At 42.3% G+C, this 17,752-nt stretch overlaps 1 protein-coding gene across 1 annotated transcript in view; it reads right to left on the bottom strand.

The window, feature by feature from the left end:
- Positions 1–16,899, bottom strand: part of kctd14 (potassium channel tetramerization domain containing 14) — a 33,271-nt gene extending 16,372 nt beyond the window's left edge. The window contains exons 1-2 of the mRNA XM_085794748.1: positions 16,810–16,899; positions 3,068–3,292 (exon numbers count right to left, since the gene is read on the bottom strand). Of these exons, the coding sequence (XP_085650874.1) occupies positions 3,068–3,292; positions 16,810–16,863 (279 nt within the window). The 5' untranslated portion in view covers positions 16,864–16,899. The remainder of the gene's footprint in view (positions 1–3,067; positions 3,293–16,809) is intronic.
- Positions 16,900–17,752: the final 853 nt, after the last annotated feature.

The following is a 17,752-nucleotide window of genomic DNA, read 5'->3' as shown; positions in this document are numbered from 1 at the left end:
GCTCCTGCCTGTGCCTTTTCAGTCACTATTTTGTCGATAATGTTTGTGTCGATAATGTTTGCTATTAGGGCTGGGACGATATGCTTTTCTCCCGATTCGATTCTTCTACGATTTTTTGGATGGCGATTCGATTTAAATTGCGATTCTACGATATTGCCGATTCTCTCGATTTTTAGTCTGCATTTTTAACATTTATCTGCACACAAATACTGTAGGAGCCTATAAATGAACATACTCCATTATAAAGTGAACTTAAACCCTTTTCAAAACCTGTACTCTCTGTATGTAAAAAAGGCTAACAAATGCACATTGCACAATATTTAAAAAAAAATCCCCCCCCAAAAAAAATTCAAAATAATTTCGAAATAAAAAAAAAATCGATTTTTGAAAAAAAAAATCGATTTAAATATCGTCAAAAAAGATATTAGTGGGGCGGATTAGCTCAATATTTTACACCAATCGTTCACTTTGTGATAAAAGCATGAAATTTGGTGGATGTGTTGGTGAATATGTTTCAAACAAATCTGGATATTGGGCCACCTCAAAAGCGCCCCCTAGTGGCCGTGGCAGCCATTTGTTATGCGAATAAATGAATGATTAATATAAACTGCCCTTTTAATAATACCAACTGGTGATGTATTGTATATTGTTGGAAAGCCTGATTAGTCACCTTTACAACGAGGTGCAGCTTGTAAGGATCGTGCATTCATGGAATGAGCAACGGGGCTAAACGTGTGGGTAGCGCACCCCAAAAATGTGCATCCCCTGTGGGGCAGATTAGCTCAATAAATCACAAGAATTGTTTATTTTGTGGTAGAAGCACAACATTTGGTGGATGTGTTTGTGGATATGTTTCAAACATTTTTGGTTTTTAAGGACCCTTAAGATGTCTACTTAAGATTTTTGCTTGTTGCCCGGGTCAACTAATGTTCCATGGGGGTTTTTTGCCGGTCATTTTGAATTTATGTCCGCACGAATGGCGAAAACGCCAATTTTCATAACTCCTAAACCATACATCATACAAAGACAAATGAACACACTTTTTCATATAATTATGACACCAGGAATCAAATGGAAAGGTCACTGAGATGGTAAAACCACTCTTTATCAGAGAAAAATGAACTCCCGTGTAGTATTTTAGTATAAATAAATTGGTCGCTCCAACACATATGGGTCATTCCATGAAATTGGTAACTTTGCAACTTTGAAAAGTTAAAATTTAAACTATATTTAATTGCTATGTTTTAAGTAGCCAGGAATCAAAGAAAGTTTAAAATTACAAGAAATTATGTAGTGTCATCTCAGGCTGTGGAATTTAATATTTTATTATAGTTTTAATGTTTTCCTAATCTTGTCAACCCTGTTACCGACATAAACTTTACAATATACAGTATTTCTAATTAGAGATTATTGAGAATATTTTCTATATATAGTCTATATAGTCTATAATGGTAACAGTTGAAATTAAATTTTTTAAAACCATTTTTATCAAATTAATGACAACAACAGGGTTGAAGTTATGGTAACAGGGTTGACAAGAGTAATAGATGACAGGACACACATTCTATTGTCACTGCAAAGGTAACAGGGTTGACAGTAACAGGGTTGACTATTTCAAGCTAATTTGCCCATTGCTAGCTGAAATAAATGCTAGCTAAAGGGCAAACTGTGTACTTTGAAAGGTAATTACCTGTAGATATCGATTATATTATGAGAAATAGATAATTGTTTAGACTTATATGTTAAAAAGTGGTAACAGGGTTGACGTTATATGCTTGTCCCCCCCGGTCCAACCTTGAAAAAACATCAAAAATAGCACATAAGAGATGAGAGAAAGCTACTTATTACTGAGCTGTTAGCATCCTGGGTAAGAGATGATGCAAACTCCTGTCAATCATGTCAAATCTGGGATGTACCATTGTTTTTCAAGGGTTTTTTGGTTAGGGTAACAGGGTTGACATAAAATCAGGGGACACCGATAAATTGGTAAATATTTATAATAATTAATATAAATTATTACCAAAAATTTCATGGAATGACCCATATAGTTGTGTTGCTCATTCCATGAATGCACAACCCTTACAAGTTGTACCTCGTTGGAAAGGTGACTAATCAGGCTTTCCATCGGTCTAAAAGACAGCACCAACCGGAATTATTAAAAGGGAGAAATTATGGACTGAAAAAACATTTCCGAACTTTTTTTTGAGTAATTTATACTAAAATACTACACAAGAGTTCATTTTTCTCTGATAAAGAGTGGTTTTACCATCTCAGTGACCTTTCCATTTGATTCCTGGTGTCATAATTATATGAAAAAGTGTGTTCATTTGTCTTTGTATGATGTCTGGTTTAGGAGTTATGAAAATTGGCGTTTTCGCCATTCGTGCGGACATAAATTCAAAATGACCGGCAAAAAACCCCCATGGAACATTAGTTGACCCAGGAAACAAGCAAAAATCTTAAGTAGATATCTTAAGGGTCCTTAAAAACCAAAAATGTTTGAAACATATCCACAAACACATCCACCAAATGTTGTGCTTCTACCACAAAATAAACAATTCTTGTGATTTATTGAGCTAATCTGCCCCACAGGGGATGCACATTTTTGGGGTGCGCTACCCACACGTTTAGCCCCGTTGCTCATTCCATGAATGCACGATCCTTACAAGCTGTACCTCGTTGTAAAGGTGACTAATCAGGCTTTCCAACAATATACAATACATCACCAGTTGGTATTATTAAAAGGGCAGTTTATATTAATCATTCATTTATTCGCATAACAAATGGCTGCCACGGCCACTAGGGGGCGCTTTTGAGGTGGCCCAATATCCAGATTTGTTTGAAACATATTCACCAACACATCCACCAAATTTCATGCTTTTATCACAAAGTGAACGATTGTTTAGCTAATCCGCCCCACTATATCGCGATATTTATGTGAATCGTTTTTTTTCTCCCACCCCTATTTGCTATTGTGTGATGTGACTGAATAAAGAATTTCAAATCAAATCGATCAATCAATTGTAATGAAGGAGGTCAGCTGAGACGGATTCCCACGTGCGCACACCTCCTGGATGTTCTCCGAGGGAAGCTGCTCCGACCTCAGGAACTGCAGCACGGCTCCGAAGTGGGAGCCGTTGCGGTCGATGAAGTAGCGTCCTCGATCGTCCGTGCGGAGTTTGGGCTGTCCGCCGAACATGTCGGCCAGCTGGGAGTCTGGGTGTTTCCTCAGCGTGCTCAGTAAGGTGCTGAACAGGTGACCGCCCACGTTTAACTGCACCACAGGAGAGTGCTGTGGGGGAAGAACATTTATTTACCTTGCAGCTGAATGAGGTCAAATCAAATGGAAATGTTAAAGGGATAGTTCACCCAAAATTGAAATTTCACTCATTATCTACTCACTCTCATGTCAACTAAGAGCTGTGAGAATTTTCAGAGTCCTCCGTGCCTTCTCTGAGTTACGGGGGGGTCCGTGCAGCAGTATTTGTCCATATAATGGTTGTCAATGGATACCAACTTTCTTCGTCCAAAAAGACACACCAAAAAACATCCGAATACCTCCATACTGCTCGTCTGTAATGTCCCTCTTGTATTGAAGCCCCGACATGAGAAATTGTTCCGCCGGTCAGTGCAAATCACGCGAGATTTGCACTGACACAGGAAGAGCAGTGAACCGAGACACTGGGAGCTTCCGCTACAAACAAGCTTAAAATATAGACTTATTTAATTTTTTTCAGAACAATTTCTCATGTCGGGGCTTCAATACAAGAGGGACGTTACAGACGAGCACTATGGAGGTATTTGGATGTTTTTTGGTGTGTCTTTTTGGACGAAGAAAGTTGGTATCCATTGACAACCATTATATGGACAAATACTGCTGCACAGACCCCCTCGTAACTCAGAGAAGGAACGGAGGACTCTGAAAATTCTCACAGCTCTTAGTTGACATGAGGGTGAGTAGATAATGAGTGAAATTTCAATTTTGGGTGAACTATCCCTTTAACAAGTTTTTAAAAATTGCTTATTACCTACATACACACCCATCAGTGTGTCCATGCACTACTAGACGGACAGATATAGGATGGCAACTAATGATTATCAGTGATTCTTGTGATTCTTATTTCAGTTGACTGTCTGAACTTTTACAAGTGAGCAAGTGCAACTAGAAAATTTCTTAAGGTCAAGACAGAGCTGATCAGACAGACACATGATCATCTTTCTATAAGCACTGATATGGAGGAGCTGTAATCACATTAGGTTAACTGTGTGTGTGTGTGTGTATAATCACATGAAGTTACCTGTGTGTGTTAGAGTGTGGGAGAGGAGTGCGCGCTTCCGCGCGCATTTGTATGTTACCTGTGTGTTTTGATGTGTGTGTGTGTGTCTGTAACTGTAATCACATGAAGCTGGTTCTAGAGTCTGTGTGTGTGTCTGTGTGTGACTGACTTGACACATGTTATGAGCTGCATCCTGTGTCAGTCTGATTTAGCTGTGTCTGTGTTTATAAACATTTAAACGAGCGCCAGGTGGATTGTTTATGAAGTTAACGAGCTCTGGCCTGAGGATCAGAGGTTACCACGGCAACTCGAGGTGGTTACCACGGCGATAGGGGCCCCCCAGGCTGAGACAGACAGAAACGTGGAGAAAAAGAGCGATTTTCTGCCTCTGCACCGGTCTCACATTTAGGCTTACTGTGACAAAACGGTAACTCCTATCAGAACAAAACACAGATCACATTGCTCTAAGGACTTCCTGAAAAATTTGGTACGATTTGGTGTTTCTACAGTAAATATTTTGGAGACGCTGGCAGTTTTAAAACATCGGTCCGTTCTGCTTCTCTCAGAAAATATTTGTATTGGAGTCAATGAGGAGCAGAGACAGACGTGGCCGCACTCAGAGGCTTATTCTGTAAATTCTGTAAGTCTCTCTGATATTTTGAGCACATGATATGAGAGATAACAAGTTTGTCTTACAAATTCTGAAAAAATTATGTGTGTAGAGTGTAAATTGTGGCCGGGCCGAGTGTGGAAAGAGAAAAAATCTGGAGTTTTTCTGGCATCTCTCCCACTCTAACCGATTATGTCACGCGCTCTGACACGAACATTCCGTGCAATACACAACCATTATAATCTCATAATTTCTCCAAAAATGATCATGGTCATTGAACAGGGATTGATCAAAAACTATATGACCTATCAAAACGTGGAGTAATACGACAATACACAAGACTTGTGTCTACTGTTTAAAGTTTAAATGGAGTCTCTAGGTGAAATTATGCCTGAGCAGTAGACGTTTGTTAAACTCCAATGATTGGTCTTTTTCGCTCTTTTTTTTTCGCCCGTCCCATTGACTTCAATGCAAAATTTTGCGCAGCAAAATTCGTTAACTGTTGAGAAAAGTAATAGCATACCGATCCCGATCAAACCGCACGTTTTGATATATAATTTGTCCAAGAGCTGCAGGACTAGTAGCGAATCGAAAATCGTCCGGCAGATGAAAAATAAAAATAAAAACTAGAAAAAACATTTCCAAGAATGGAAATGGTGTGAATGCTGAAAGCAATGCTGAATGAGCTGAAGAAATTGTTGAAACAATGCTGAATGAGCTGAAGAAAGAAAGAAAGAAAGAAACAAGAGAGAAAAAAGATAAGGACAGAAGGAAAGAAAGAAAATCGGAAGGGTAGATGGAGAAAGAAAGAAAGAAAGAACAAAAGGACAGAAAGAAAGAAAAAGACACAAGAGAGAAGGGTAGATAGAGAAAGAAAAAGGTAAGAAAAACAGAATAATAGAAGATAAAGAGAATAGAGAATGAATGAAAGAGACAGAGGGGTAGTAAGAAATAAGTAAAGAAATTGGGGTGGATAAATGAAAGAGAGAGATATACAGAGAATGGTAGAAAGAAAGAAAGGAAAGAGAAAAGGAGTAGAAAGAAAGAAAGAAACAAAGAAGTAAAAAGAAATGGGGTAGAAGAAAGATTGGAACAAGAGAGAAAAAAGAAAAGGACAGAAGGAAAGAAAGAAAATGGGAAGGGTAGATGGAGAAAAAAAGAAAGAAAGAAAGAACAAAAGGACAGAAATAAAGAAAAAGACACAGAGAGAAGGGTAGATAGAGAAAGAAAAAGGTAAGAAAAACAGAATAATAGAAGATAAAGAGAATAGAGAATGAATGAAAGAGACAGAGGGGTAGTAAGAAATAAGTAAAGAAATTGGGGTGGATAAATGAAAGAGAGAGATATACAGAGAATGGTAGAAAGAAAGAAAGAAAGAAAGAAAGAAAGGAAAGAGAAAAGGAGTAGAAAGAAAGAAAGAAACAAAGAAGTAAAAAGAAATGGGGTAGAAGAAAGATTGGAACAAGAGAGAAAAAAGAAAAGGACAGAAGGAAAGAAAGAAAATTGGAAGGGTAGATGGAGAAAAAAAGAAAGAAAGAAAGAACAAAAGGACAGAAATAAAGAAAAAGACACAGAGAGAAGGGTAGATAGAGAAAGAAAAAGGTAAGAAAAACAGAATAATAGAAGATAAAGAGAATAGAGAATGAATGAAAGAGACAGAGGGGTAGTAAGAAAGAAGGAAAGACATTGGGGTGGATAAATGAAAGAGAGAGATATACAGAGAGCGGTAGAAAGAAAGAAATGGGGTTGAAACAAAGAAAGAGAAAAGGAGTAGAAAGAAAGACAGAAAGAAACAAATAAGTAAAAAGAAATGGGGTAGAAGAAAGAAAGAAAGAAGAAAAAGAGAGAGGGGGATGATAGATAGAACGAAGTAGATGGATGGATGGATGGATAGAGAGGGAAAGATAGAAAGAAGTTATGTAAAATACAAATGAAAGTGTAAAAGAAAGAAAGAAAGAAAGAAAGAAAGAAAGAAAGAAAAAGAGAAAAAAGAGACAAAGGGTTTGAAAAAAGAAATAGATAGATAGATAGATAGATAGATAGATAGATAGATAGATAGATAGATAGATAGATAGATAGATAGATAGATAGATAGATAGATAGATAGATAGATAGATAGATAGATAGATCCTACAATTAAAAAGACAAATGGAGTCTGTGGGAGGAAGTAGGCTGAAGTTTTAGAGGTTCAAAGAAGTAAGAAGATTTTAAAGCAGAACAATGCAGGATTTGGGCTGTAATTATTGTGGCTCAGAGTCACTGTGATGGTTGAGTGACCTGTTATGAAGTGAATGGGGTCTAGGCCAATGCACTCACCCCCCCCACTGGCTGAAAACCGCACTTGCAAGATCAGTCGTCCGTCTCGGTGTTACAAATCTCGTCAATGGATAGAAGTATCGCGAGAAACTGCCTTACGGCAGTACGAGATAAGAACGCATATGACGTCATGCATGTCACGAATCGTGATTGGTTTGAGTTCGGAAAGTCGGAGGAAACCATGGAAACATGAAATGTTTACTGATGAAGTTCAGCTTGTGGCTAACGGGGAGCTAATGCTAACACAGATACACACACCATGGGTCTTTTATAAGATAATGTAATACATCATGACACACACACACCTTCGCGTTTTGGAACCTTTATTCCTGTGTGTGTATGTCTGTGTCTTTGTGCCTGTGTGTGGCTGTAATAGCGTTAGCGCCGTGTTAGCGTTAGCTCCGTGTTAGCATAGCGTTAGCTCGGTGTTAGCATTAGCTCCGTTTTAGCGTTAGCTCGGTGTTAGCAGGGCTTAGCAAACAGCAGTAAACACAAGCACGTGTAGGGGGGGTGGAGGAGGTGGCGGCGGCGAGTTTTTTTTTTTTTTTTTTTTTACGACAGTGACATGTGCCTCCCAGAACTGTGGGGGAGCTCCGGAGAGGGAAAAAAAGAGAAACCAACGAAGGAGCGAGCTATTTCCGGCCGACTTGCAAAGTTCTGCTTTAAAAGTTTAAAGATGTTTTCAATGCATTCCTATGGGAAAAAAATTGCAGAAAAAGTTAAAGACCCCCTAAACCAAAAATGCACTTTTTTAAATGATTAACATGTCAATTTAGTGTGTGGGCTCTGTTACAAGGCATTTCAGGAGCAAAATTGCTAATCCACGCCATAACTGAGCATTTTAGACTTGAAAATGCAGTTTCAATACGTTTCAATACCAGACTCTGAAAAAACTGGATTCAATTTTTCAAATTGGAGTCAGTTTTCGTGCGTCACAAAACTGTAGCAACCAATCCCGTTGATTTTCCCCCCATCTCATTACATAAAATATGAACAGGGTACAAAGCGGGAGTAACGTACGTTAAACAGCGATGACGGCGACGTTGCTTCGTGTTCGGGTGAGGAGCGGTGATACCAGCCTGTTACCGAGCAACTCAGAGACTCTGGGCATGGCCCCTGGATGCGAGCACCTAAAAAACTCTATATTCACAGCAGCAGCGGCTCTCTGCAGCCGTTATTTGCTGTAGTAGTTCACCATGACTCTACATATAGAGCTAGATGCAGCCTGTGTATGCAGTTAGTTGCGGTGGCTGAGCGGCAGCGTCGCCGCCTTGTAAGCGGGAGACCCGTGTTCGGGTCCCGACGATGTCTCTTTTTTTTTTCTTTTTCTTTGTTATAAACTTTATTCACATTTCGGTTTACATTCAAATTTACATTTACTCGCCGGAGGAAACACAAGCTTGCACGTGAAACCTGACGTGAGCTTCGTGTTTTGAAATCACCTTTCTGTCTCCCTTGCCCCTGACGCGCACCACCGTTACCTAGCAACCCTGACCAGGCAGTCATGCATATGAATAGAAGATGAATTTTTCAATGAGGGAGAAATAATGGACGTGTTTTTAGTGTCTTGGAGAGTTATTTTAAACATCGTTGTGTAGGTAAGCAATTTTAATCAAAGAATAGCCATAGCAGAGCATTTTTACAAATTTTAAAATGCCTCTTTAGGGGGACTTTAAATATTTTAAAAAGTATAAATAGTATAAAAGAGAAAAGTCAGACAGCACCCCTGTCCTGAAAAAGCTGCACGTTTTGATATATGAATTGTTGAAATAGCACAAAGTATGAAGGAGTAGAAGATGTCCAAAAAAGGGTGAAAGTAGTAAGAATAATAAGTATAAAGAAAATGGCCGAAGAGAAGAACAATAGGAAAAAATAGGAAAAAAACTAGGAAAAAATCCACACAATAACAGTAGTTTCTCTTTTATACTATGGTCCCTGCAGCTATTTCATAGCTATTTCTGCAGCTATTTCATAGCTGTTGGGACCAGTGCCCGGGGCGATTGCCCGCGGCCCTAATAACTAGGAAAAAATCCACACAATAACAGTAGTGCCCGGGCGAAGCCATCCGCGAAGCCCGGGCACTGGTCCCTGCAGCTATTTCATAGCTGTTGGGACCAGTGCCCGGTGCGATGGCCCGTGGCCCTAATAACTCCTCAATAATAAGAAGGTGAAATAGAAAGTGCTGGTCAGATATGTCAGGGGGCTGGTAAAGGTGTTTGGAGAGGAAAAGGTCCTCGAAGACAGAGAGACGTCCTGCTGTGACCAAGGCAGTCAGCAGTGAGACTGAAGTAGACCCTCTGCAGGTGAAGACCATGAGGTTAAAGGGATACGCCAACATTTTTTTCCCCGTGTCTTGCCTCACTCCCGAGTCCATGACCAGCAGATAGACACCATCCTTTCCACTGTGCGTGCAGTAACGAGGGAGATAGAGCTGTATCGCCCGTAATTAGCTTAGGTTAGCTTCCTATTTCAAAGTAAAAGCACTTCTGTATGTAAAGGGCAACGGGTGTTTTATTTTATGAAGTAACCAGAAGTGCGTTGGTCACAACGGCTAGCTTGATTAGCGCCGAATTCCTCCAAACAAAATAGTAAACAGCTGGTATTTAGACAAATTAACGACACACTGCTGATCTAAACGGCTACTTTCTCGCCTAAAAATGTTTGAAATCTTGATAAAGTAATATATTTACAGAGTTTAGAGCTAAAATGAAATCAGCTTCTGACTGCTGATTTCCGCTCGGGTAGGAGACAGGCTAACACTACCCATACACTTCCAGTGTTTGAGCTAAGCTAATTACGGGCGATACGGCTCTATCTCCCTTGTTACTGCACGCACAGTGGAAAGGATGGTGTCTATCTGCTGGTCATGGACTCGGGGGTGAGGCAAGACATGAAAAAAAAAATGTTGGCGTATCCCTTTAAAGGGCCCATATTATGCTAAATCCACTTTCTACTGGTTTTGTAGTGGTTCTATGTGTTCCTGCGGCCTTTCTACGACGCTTGGAGGTGAAAAAAGTCTGTTCGCTCCATTAATTGATTGCTTCACTTTTTGAGATCGTGTCTCCAAACGGGCGAATTGGAAGTGCTGGCAGACTTGACGTCAAGAGACACCGAACTCAAGTGACTCCACCTTCCAGTACTTCCTCATTCTCCCCCTGGGCCAGTCTGGAAAAACGTGAGCTCTGCCTGCTGAGACTTTTCCGGAACAGTGACAGTCAAGCAACATTGGCACATGTAGTGAAAACCACACCCTCTCCCCGTGACGGCTGTGGAGTGGACGTGGTTTACACATCTTATTTGCATTTCAAGGTGCAGACACAGAAATAGAGCTCTGGAGAGACACTTTTAGATTGCTGAGATTTAGAGCTGCAGATTGATTTTGGGACAATACACTACCAATACAATGTGGGTGGACAACTTAGAACCATGTGAAATGGTTGAAAAACAGCATAATATGGGACCTTAAAGTAAAAACAAGTGCCTGCTAATTACTGGTCCCAGTGTTCAGCTGTTGCCAAAGTGCTGACTGACAGAACTATCAAGGAGGCTTCAGGTTCTAATGCTCACAGTCCTTTGTTTGACATCAGTCTGAAATGACCAGTGTGGACTCATGATGATCAGAGTGTGTGGGAAAAGTGCCCTGAACAAACTGATGCAGAGGATCAAATGACAGTGCACCCACTGTGTAACACAAGACAACACTTGAGTAACTTTCCACACAGACACACACACACTGAGCAGCTACAAGGAGGGTGGTGGCATGAGTCACCTGCACCTTCATTTGTTTAGGTTGATAAGACACAGTTGTGTTATCAGAAAACCACACAGCTCTGTTATTCCTGATCAATCACAGTACTGACAGCTGCTAGCTCCAGAAGCTGCAGCTGGTCCTCTGTCCCGTGGACGGCCACGGGGCAGAGGGCCAGCCACGGGACAGAGGGACGGCCACGGGACAGATTACAGAGGACAGAGGGCCAGCCACGGGACAGAAGACAGAGGACAGAGGGCCAGCCACGGGACAGAGGGACGGCCACGGGACAGAAGACAGAGGGCCAGCCACGGGACAGAAGACAGAAGACAGAGGGCCAGCCACGGGACAGGGAGCCAGCCACGGGACAGAGGACAGAGGGCCAGCCACGGGACAGAGGACAGAGGGCCAGCCACAGGACAGAAGACAGAGGGGTAGCAGAGGGCCAGTCACGGGGCAGAGGGCCAGCCACGGGGCAGAAGACAGAGGGCCAGTCATGGGACAGAGGGCCGGCCAGTCAAAGACTGTCAGCCATCTGCAAACTGAAGGCTCTCTATGTGGCCTCCATCTCCTTCTGTTGCTGTATCAAAGATACATCATGATCCAACACATTCTCAAGTACTGTTCAACACACACACAACCACCACAGCTTCCCCCACACCAAACCTGACAGATCTATACAACAGGGCCATCACACACCCAGTAAACACCCACCTCCCCCCACTTCCCTCAGGACACGGGTGCAGTACACTAAGGTGCAGAAGAGCTCGCAAAAGGCCAGAGTGTGGACTCTTCTGGATTGTTGTTAATTTCTATATGCAGCAGGCTGTTATGTGTGTTTTGCCCCAGTGTTACCATCTGCTTTGCCCTTGTGGTGGAATGATGTGGTTATGTGAAAAAGAAATTTCCCTGGGGCGCCGTGTGGCACTGTGGGTTGAGCAGGCGCCCCATATGCAGAGGCTACAGACTAGTCCTCACTGCAGTCGGCTCTGGTTCAAATCCCGCATCGGGCAGCCATTTACTGCATGTCATTCCCCCACTCTCTGCCTCCCACTTCCTGTCTCTCTCAACTATCCTATCAAATAAAGGCAAAAAGCCCCAAAAATAAGAAGAATTTCTCTAATAAGGGGCAATAAAAGTCTAAAGTCTATACAAACAGCTGGCTACGAGTCCCTGCATCAAACTCAGCATCTTAAAAACGTCATATGATATAACACCACTTCAGACTTGTAATAACAATATTCATAGCAGGCATGGCCACCTGTGTGTTTCCACGTGACAGTTCCTAAACATCAACTACACAGCTGTCAATGAAGGCTCAATAAGCACAGTGTTATGTAATGTCTCTGGCTGCAGGTAACAGACTATATGCTGTAATTATAAAAGACACTATCATCAGGTCCATCAGTTTTACACAGACAGTTCAGATGTAGAATGTCTGACCCAGACGCAGGGCCATTGTATAGGGGAGAAAGGTGATGATAATTCTAGGGGCCCAGTAGGGCCCACAAAAAACACAGTAGTCTAATCTTTGTATGACTGAATTATTCTGCATAAGACCCTGACTACACTGCAAAACTCCAAAATCTTCCCAAGAATATTTGTTTTATTTCTTGTCAAAATGTCTAAATTTTAGTCAAAACTAATCTCTTCCCACTTAAAATAAGACTCATCACCTAAAAAAAATGTTGGCGTATCCCTTTAAAGGGCCCATATTATGCTAAATCCACTTTCTACTGGTTTTGTAGTGGTTCTATGTGTTCCTGCGGCCTTTCTACGACGCTTGGAGGTGAAAAAAGTCTGTTCGCTCCATTAATTGATTGCTTCACTTTTTGAGATCGTGTCTCCAAACGGGCGAATTGGAAGTGCTGGCAGACTTGACGTTACGAGACACCGAACTCAAGTGACTCCACCTTCCAGTACTTCCTCATTCTCCCCCTGGGCCAGTCTGGAAAAACGTGAGCTCTGCCCGCTGAGACTTTTCCGAAACAGTGACAGTCAAGCAACATTGGCACATGTAGTGAAAACCACACCCTCTCCCCGTGACGGCTGTGGAGTGGACGTGGTTTACACATCTTATTTGCATTTCAAGGTGCAGACACAGAAATAGAGCTCTGGAGAGACACTTTTAGATTGCTGAGATTTAGAGCTGCAGATTGATTTTGGGACAATACACTACCAATACAATGTGGGTGGACAACTTAGAACCATGTGAAATGGTTGAAAAACAGCATAATATGGGACCTTAAAGTAAAAACAAGTGCCTGCTAATTACTGGTCCCAGTGTTCAGCTGTTGCCAAAGTGCTGACTGACAGAACTATCAAGGAGGCTTCAGGTTCTAATGCTCACAGTCCTTTGTTTGACATCAGTCTGAAATGACCAGTGTGGACTCATGATGATCAGAGTGTGTGGGAAAAGTGCCCTGAACAAACTGATGCAGAGGATCAAATGACAGTGCACCCACTGTGTAACACAAGACAACACTTGAGTAACTTTCCACACAGACACACACACACTGAGCAGCTACAAGGAGGGTGGTGGCATGAGTCACCTGCACCTTCATTTGTTTAGGTTGATAAGACACAGTTGTGTTATCAGAAAACCACACAGCTCTGTTATTCCTGATCAATCACAGTACTGACAGCTGCTAGCTCCAGAAGCTGCAGCTGGTCCTCTGTCCCGTGGACGGCCACGGGGCAGAGGGCCAGCCACGGGACAGAGGGACGGCCACGGGACAGATTACAGAGGACAGAGGGCCAGCCATGGGACAGAAGACAGAGGACAGAGGGCCAGCCACGGGACAGAGGGACGGCCACGGGACAGAAGACAGAGGGCCAGCCACGGGACAGAAGACAGAAGACAGAGGGCCAGCCACGGGACAGAAGACAGAAGACAGAGGGCCAGCCACGGGACAGGGAGCCAGCCACGGGACAGAGGACAGAGGGCCAGCCACGGGACAGAGGACAGAGGGCCAGCCACAGGACAGAAGACAGAGGGGTAGCAGAGGGCCAGTCACGGGGCAGAGGGCCAGCCACGGGGCAGAAGACAGAGGGCCAGTCATGGGACAGAGGGCCGGCCAGTCAAAGACTGTCAGCCATCTGCAAACTGAAGGCTCTCTATGTGGCCTCCATCTCCTTCTGTTGCTGTATCAAAGATACATCATGATCCAACACATTCTCAAGTACTGTTCAACACACACACAACCACCACAGCTTCCCCCACACCAAACCTGACAGATCTATACAACAGGGCCATCACACACCCAGTAAACACCCACCTCCCCCCACTTCCCTCAGGACACGGGTGCAGTACACTAAGGTGCAGAAGAGCTCGCAAAAGGCCAGAGTGTGGACTCTTCTGGATTGTTGTTAATTTCTATATGCAGCAGGCTGTTATGTGTGTTTTGCCCCAGTGTTACCATCTGCTTTGCCCTTGTGGTGGAATGATGTGGTTATGTGAAAAAGAAATTTCCCTGGGGCGCCGTGTGGCACTGTGGGTTGAGCAGGCGCCCCATATGCAGAGGCTATAGACTAGTCCTCACTGCAGTCGGCTCTGGTTCAAATCCCGCATCGGGCAGCCATTTACTGCATGTCATTCCCCCACTCTCTGCCTCCCACTTCCTGTCTCTCTCAACTATCCTATCAAATAAAGGCAAAAAGCCCCAAAAATAAGAAGAATTTCTCTAATAAGGGGCAATAAAAGTCTAAAGTCTATACAAACAGCTGGCTACGAGTCCCTGCATCAAACTCAGCATCTTAAAAACGTCATATGATATAACACCACTTCAGACTTGTAATAACAATATTCATAGCAGGCATGGCCACCTGTGTGTTTCCACGTGACAGTTCCTAAACATCAACTACACAGCTGTCAATGAAGGCTCAATAAGCACAGTGTTATGTAATGTCTCTGGCTGCAGGTAACAGACTATATGCTGTAATTATAAAAGACACTATCATCAGGTCCATCAGTTTTACACAGACAGTTCAGATGTAGAATGTCTGACCCAGACGCAGGGCCATTGTATAGGGGAGAAAGGTGATGATAATTCTAGGGGCCCAGTAGGGCCCACAAAAAACACAGTAGTCTAATCTTTGTATGACTGAATTATTCTGCATAAGACCCTGACTACACTGCAAAACTCCAAAATCTTCCCAAGAATATTTGTTTTATTTCTTGTCAAAATGTCTAAATTTTAGTCAAAACTAATCTCTTCCCACTTAAAATAAGACTCATCACCTAAAAATTAACTTGTTTTTAGACAGTTTTCACTTAACAAATTTTCAATTGAAATAAGTAGAAAAATCTGCCGGTGAAAGCAAGTCTTGTAATAAGAAAGAAAATTTGATTCACTATCAGATTTTTCTACTTATTTCAAGTGGAAATATGCTTGAAAAAAGTAAAAAGTGTCTAAAAAAAAAGCTACTTTTTATGTGATGAGTCTTATTTTTAGCATAATTAGATTTATTTTGACTAGAAATTACATTTTAACTAGAAATAAGACAAATATTCTTGGTAAGATTTTGAGTTTTTGCAGTATATGTAACGCTGCATTAGTATCAAAACAAAGTAAATAAAAAATTATAATACATACGTAGTCTAAGAAAGAAGGGGAAAAGTCAGGGGGCAGTGGCCCACTTTAGTATTCTTTCAGTGGGCCCAGAATTCCTAGCAACGGCCCTGCCACAAAAAACCCCAGTAGTCTAATCTTTGTATGACTGACTAATACTCATAGTAATGCTGCATTAGTATCAAAACAAAGTAGGCTAAACAAAAAATTATAATACATACGTAGTCTATGAAAAAAAATGGAAAAGTTAGGGGTCCACTTAAGTATTCTTGGGGACCCAGAATTCCTAGCAACGGCCCTGCCCAGACGTAGAGCAGGTCCTCACCATTAGAAAACCTATAGAAGGAAGTGAACTCCTCTACCTTGACTATAGTGTACTACATGCAGGGCCGTTGTATGGGGGAGAAAGGTGATGATAATTCTAGGGGCCCAGCGCCCAGTAGGGCCCACAAGAAACCCCAGTAGTATTTGTATGACTGATTTATTCTGCATAAGACCCTGACTAATACTCATAGTACACTGTAAAAACTCAACATCTTTCCAAGAATATTTGTCTTATTTCTTGTCCAAATGTCTCATTTCTAGTTAAAACTAATCTCTTCCCACTTAAAATAAGACTCAGCACCTAAAAATGTACTTGTTTTTAGACAGTTTTCACTTGTTTCAAGCAAATTTTCACTTGAAATAAGTAGAAAAATCTGCCAGTGAAAGCATGTTTTTTGGTAATAATAATAAGAAAAACTTGTTCCACTATCAGATTTTTTTCTACTTATTCCAAGTGAAAATATGCTTGAAAGGAGTAAAAAGTGTCAAAAAACAAGCTACTTTTAATATGATGTGTCTTATTTTAAGTATATTGAGATTTGTTTTGACTAGAAATTCAATTTTGAATAGAAATAAGACAAATATTCTTGGTAAGATACTTGAGTTTTTGCAGTGTAATGCTGCATTAGCATCAAAACAAAGTAGGCTAAATAATACATGATAATACATAGGTCTAAGAAAGAAAAAAAAAAACTGGAAAAGTTAGAGGGAGGGCCCACTTTAGTATTCTTTAAGGGGGCCCAGAATTCCTAGCAACGGCCCTGACTACATGTCCTTCACCATCTTCCCACAGGTTTTTATCTCCTCAGACTATGGGCTGTTAAAGCTGCCACACAGGGCAGGCGCTGAAACTATGTGCAGGAGGAACTGGTTGTGCAGGAACATGTAGAAGACAGGTGAGCCTCAGTCTGTCCCCAGTGTCCGCTCTCCGGCTGTGTGCGGTAAAGAGGACGCTTGTCTTACCGGCGCTGCGTGTGCTGGCTGCTTCTCCGGTGACTTGTAGTCCGGCAGACTCATCCTGACTGGACTCGGACTCGGTCTCGTCGGGAGCTGGAAGCCAGCGTCCGATCAACAGGTGGAGGGAGGCCACTAGACCAGGTCCAGGGGGCGTGGCCTAACCCGGACCTGAGACTGTTCCTACCTAGCCCTAGCCTCGCATCACCAGGCTCTTCAGACAAGCGAAGAGCCTGGGCTGCGTTCCAAAAACAGGTTGAGTTTCCCTCGTTCACTTGCCCTCAGCCCTTGCTATGACGTCACACGGAGGCCACTTGGAGAGCGGAGGGAAAGTGGGCGGGGGAGGAGTAGAAGAGGTAAACGGAACGCACCTGCCCTCGTTCACTAACAGCTGGGACAATCACTGGTCGACCACATGTCGTAGGTGTAGCGCCGTACTGCCTCTTAAGGGGGGGGGGGGGGCTGGCAGGTTTACGGTGAAAATTCAATACTCTATCAATATAATACTACTCTCTCTGTCACTGATGATGAGCTCTGCTTCATCAAACCAATCCTGATTAAAATTCCTTATTACACATCAACTCAGGCACAGCAACTATGTGAATATGAAACGTCAGATTAAAAAGGCTCTTTAGACACGTTTTTTTGTGTGACAAATGAGCTCTTTTCCAAAACGCGATAAACGCCAAATTTAAAAAAAATGAGTTTGTCACGCCATTTTGCTGTGTACTGAGCCTATTCACTGCTCCATCAACGTATCACGTCAAATCGCTAAAGGCACCGCAAGATGCAGTTCTCCTCCAAACCGCGATAAGCGCCAAATCTATTTTTAGCCAAAACGCGACATCTCCTCCCTCTCCTCAGAATTCTATGAGCAGCGCTCCATGCAGTCCAACATGGCGGTGCTCTGAACCCAGGTCTGTTTTCAGTCATTCATTCAGTAGTTTCTGGG

This window comes from Trachurus japonicus, chromosome 13 (assembly GCF_045865225.1).
Source record: "Trachurus japonicus isolate A0001 chromosome 13, Traja_1.0".
In the NCBI taxonomy this organism is placed as follows: domain Eukaryota; kingdom Metazoa; phylum Chordata; class Actinopteri; order Carangiformes; family Carangidae; genus Trachurus; species Trachurus japonicus.
The sequence above is the reverse complement of the archived record's forward strand: the minus strand, read 5'-3'. Positions and strand labels throughout refer to the sequence as shown.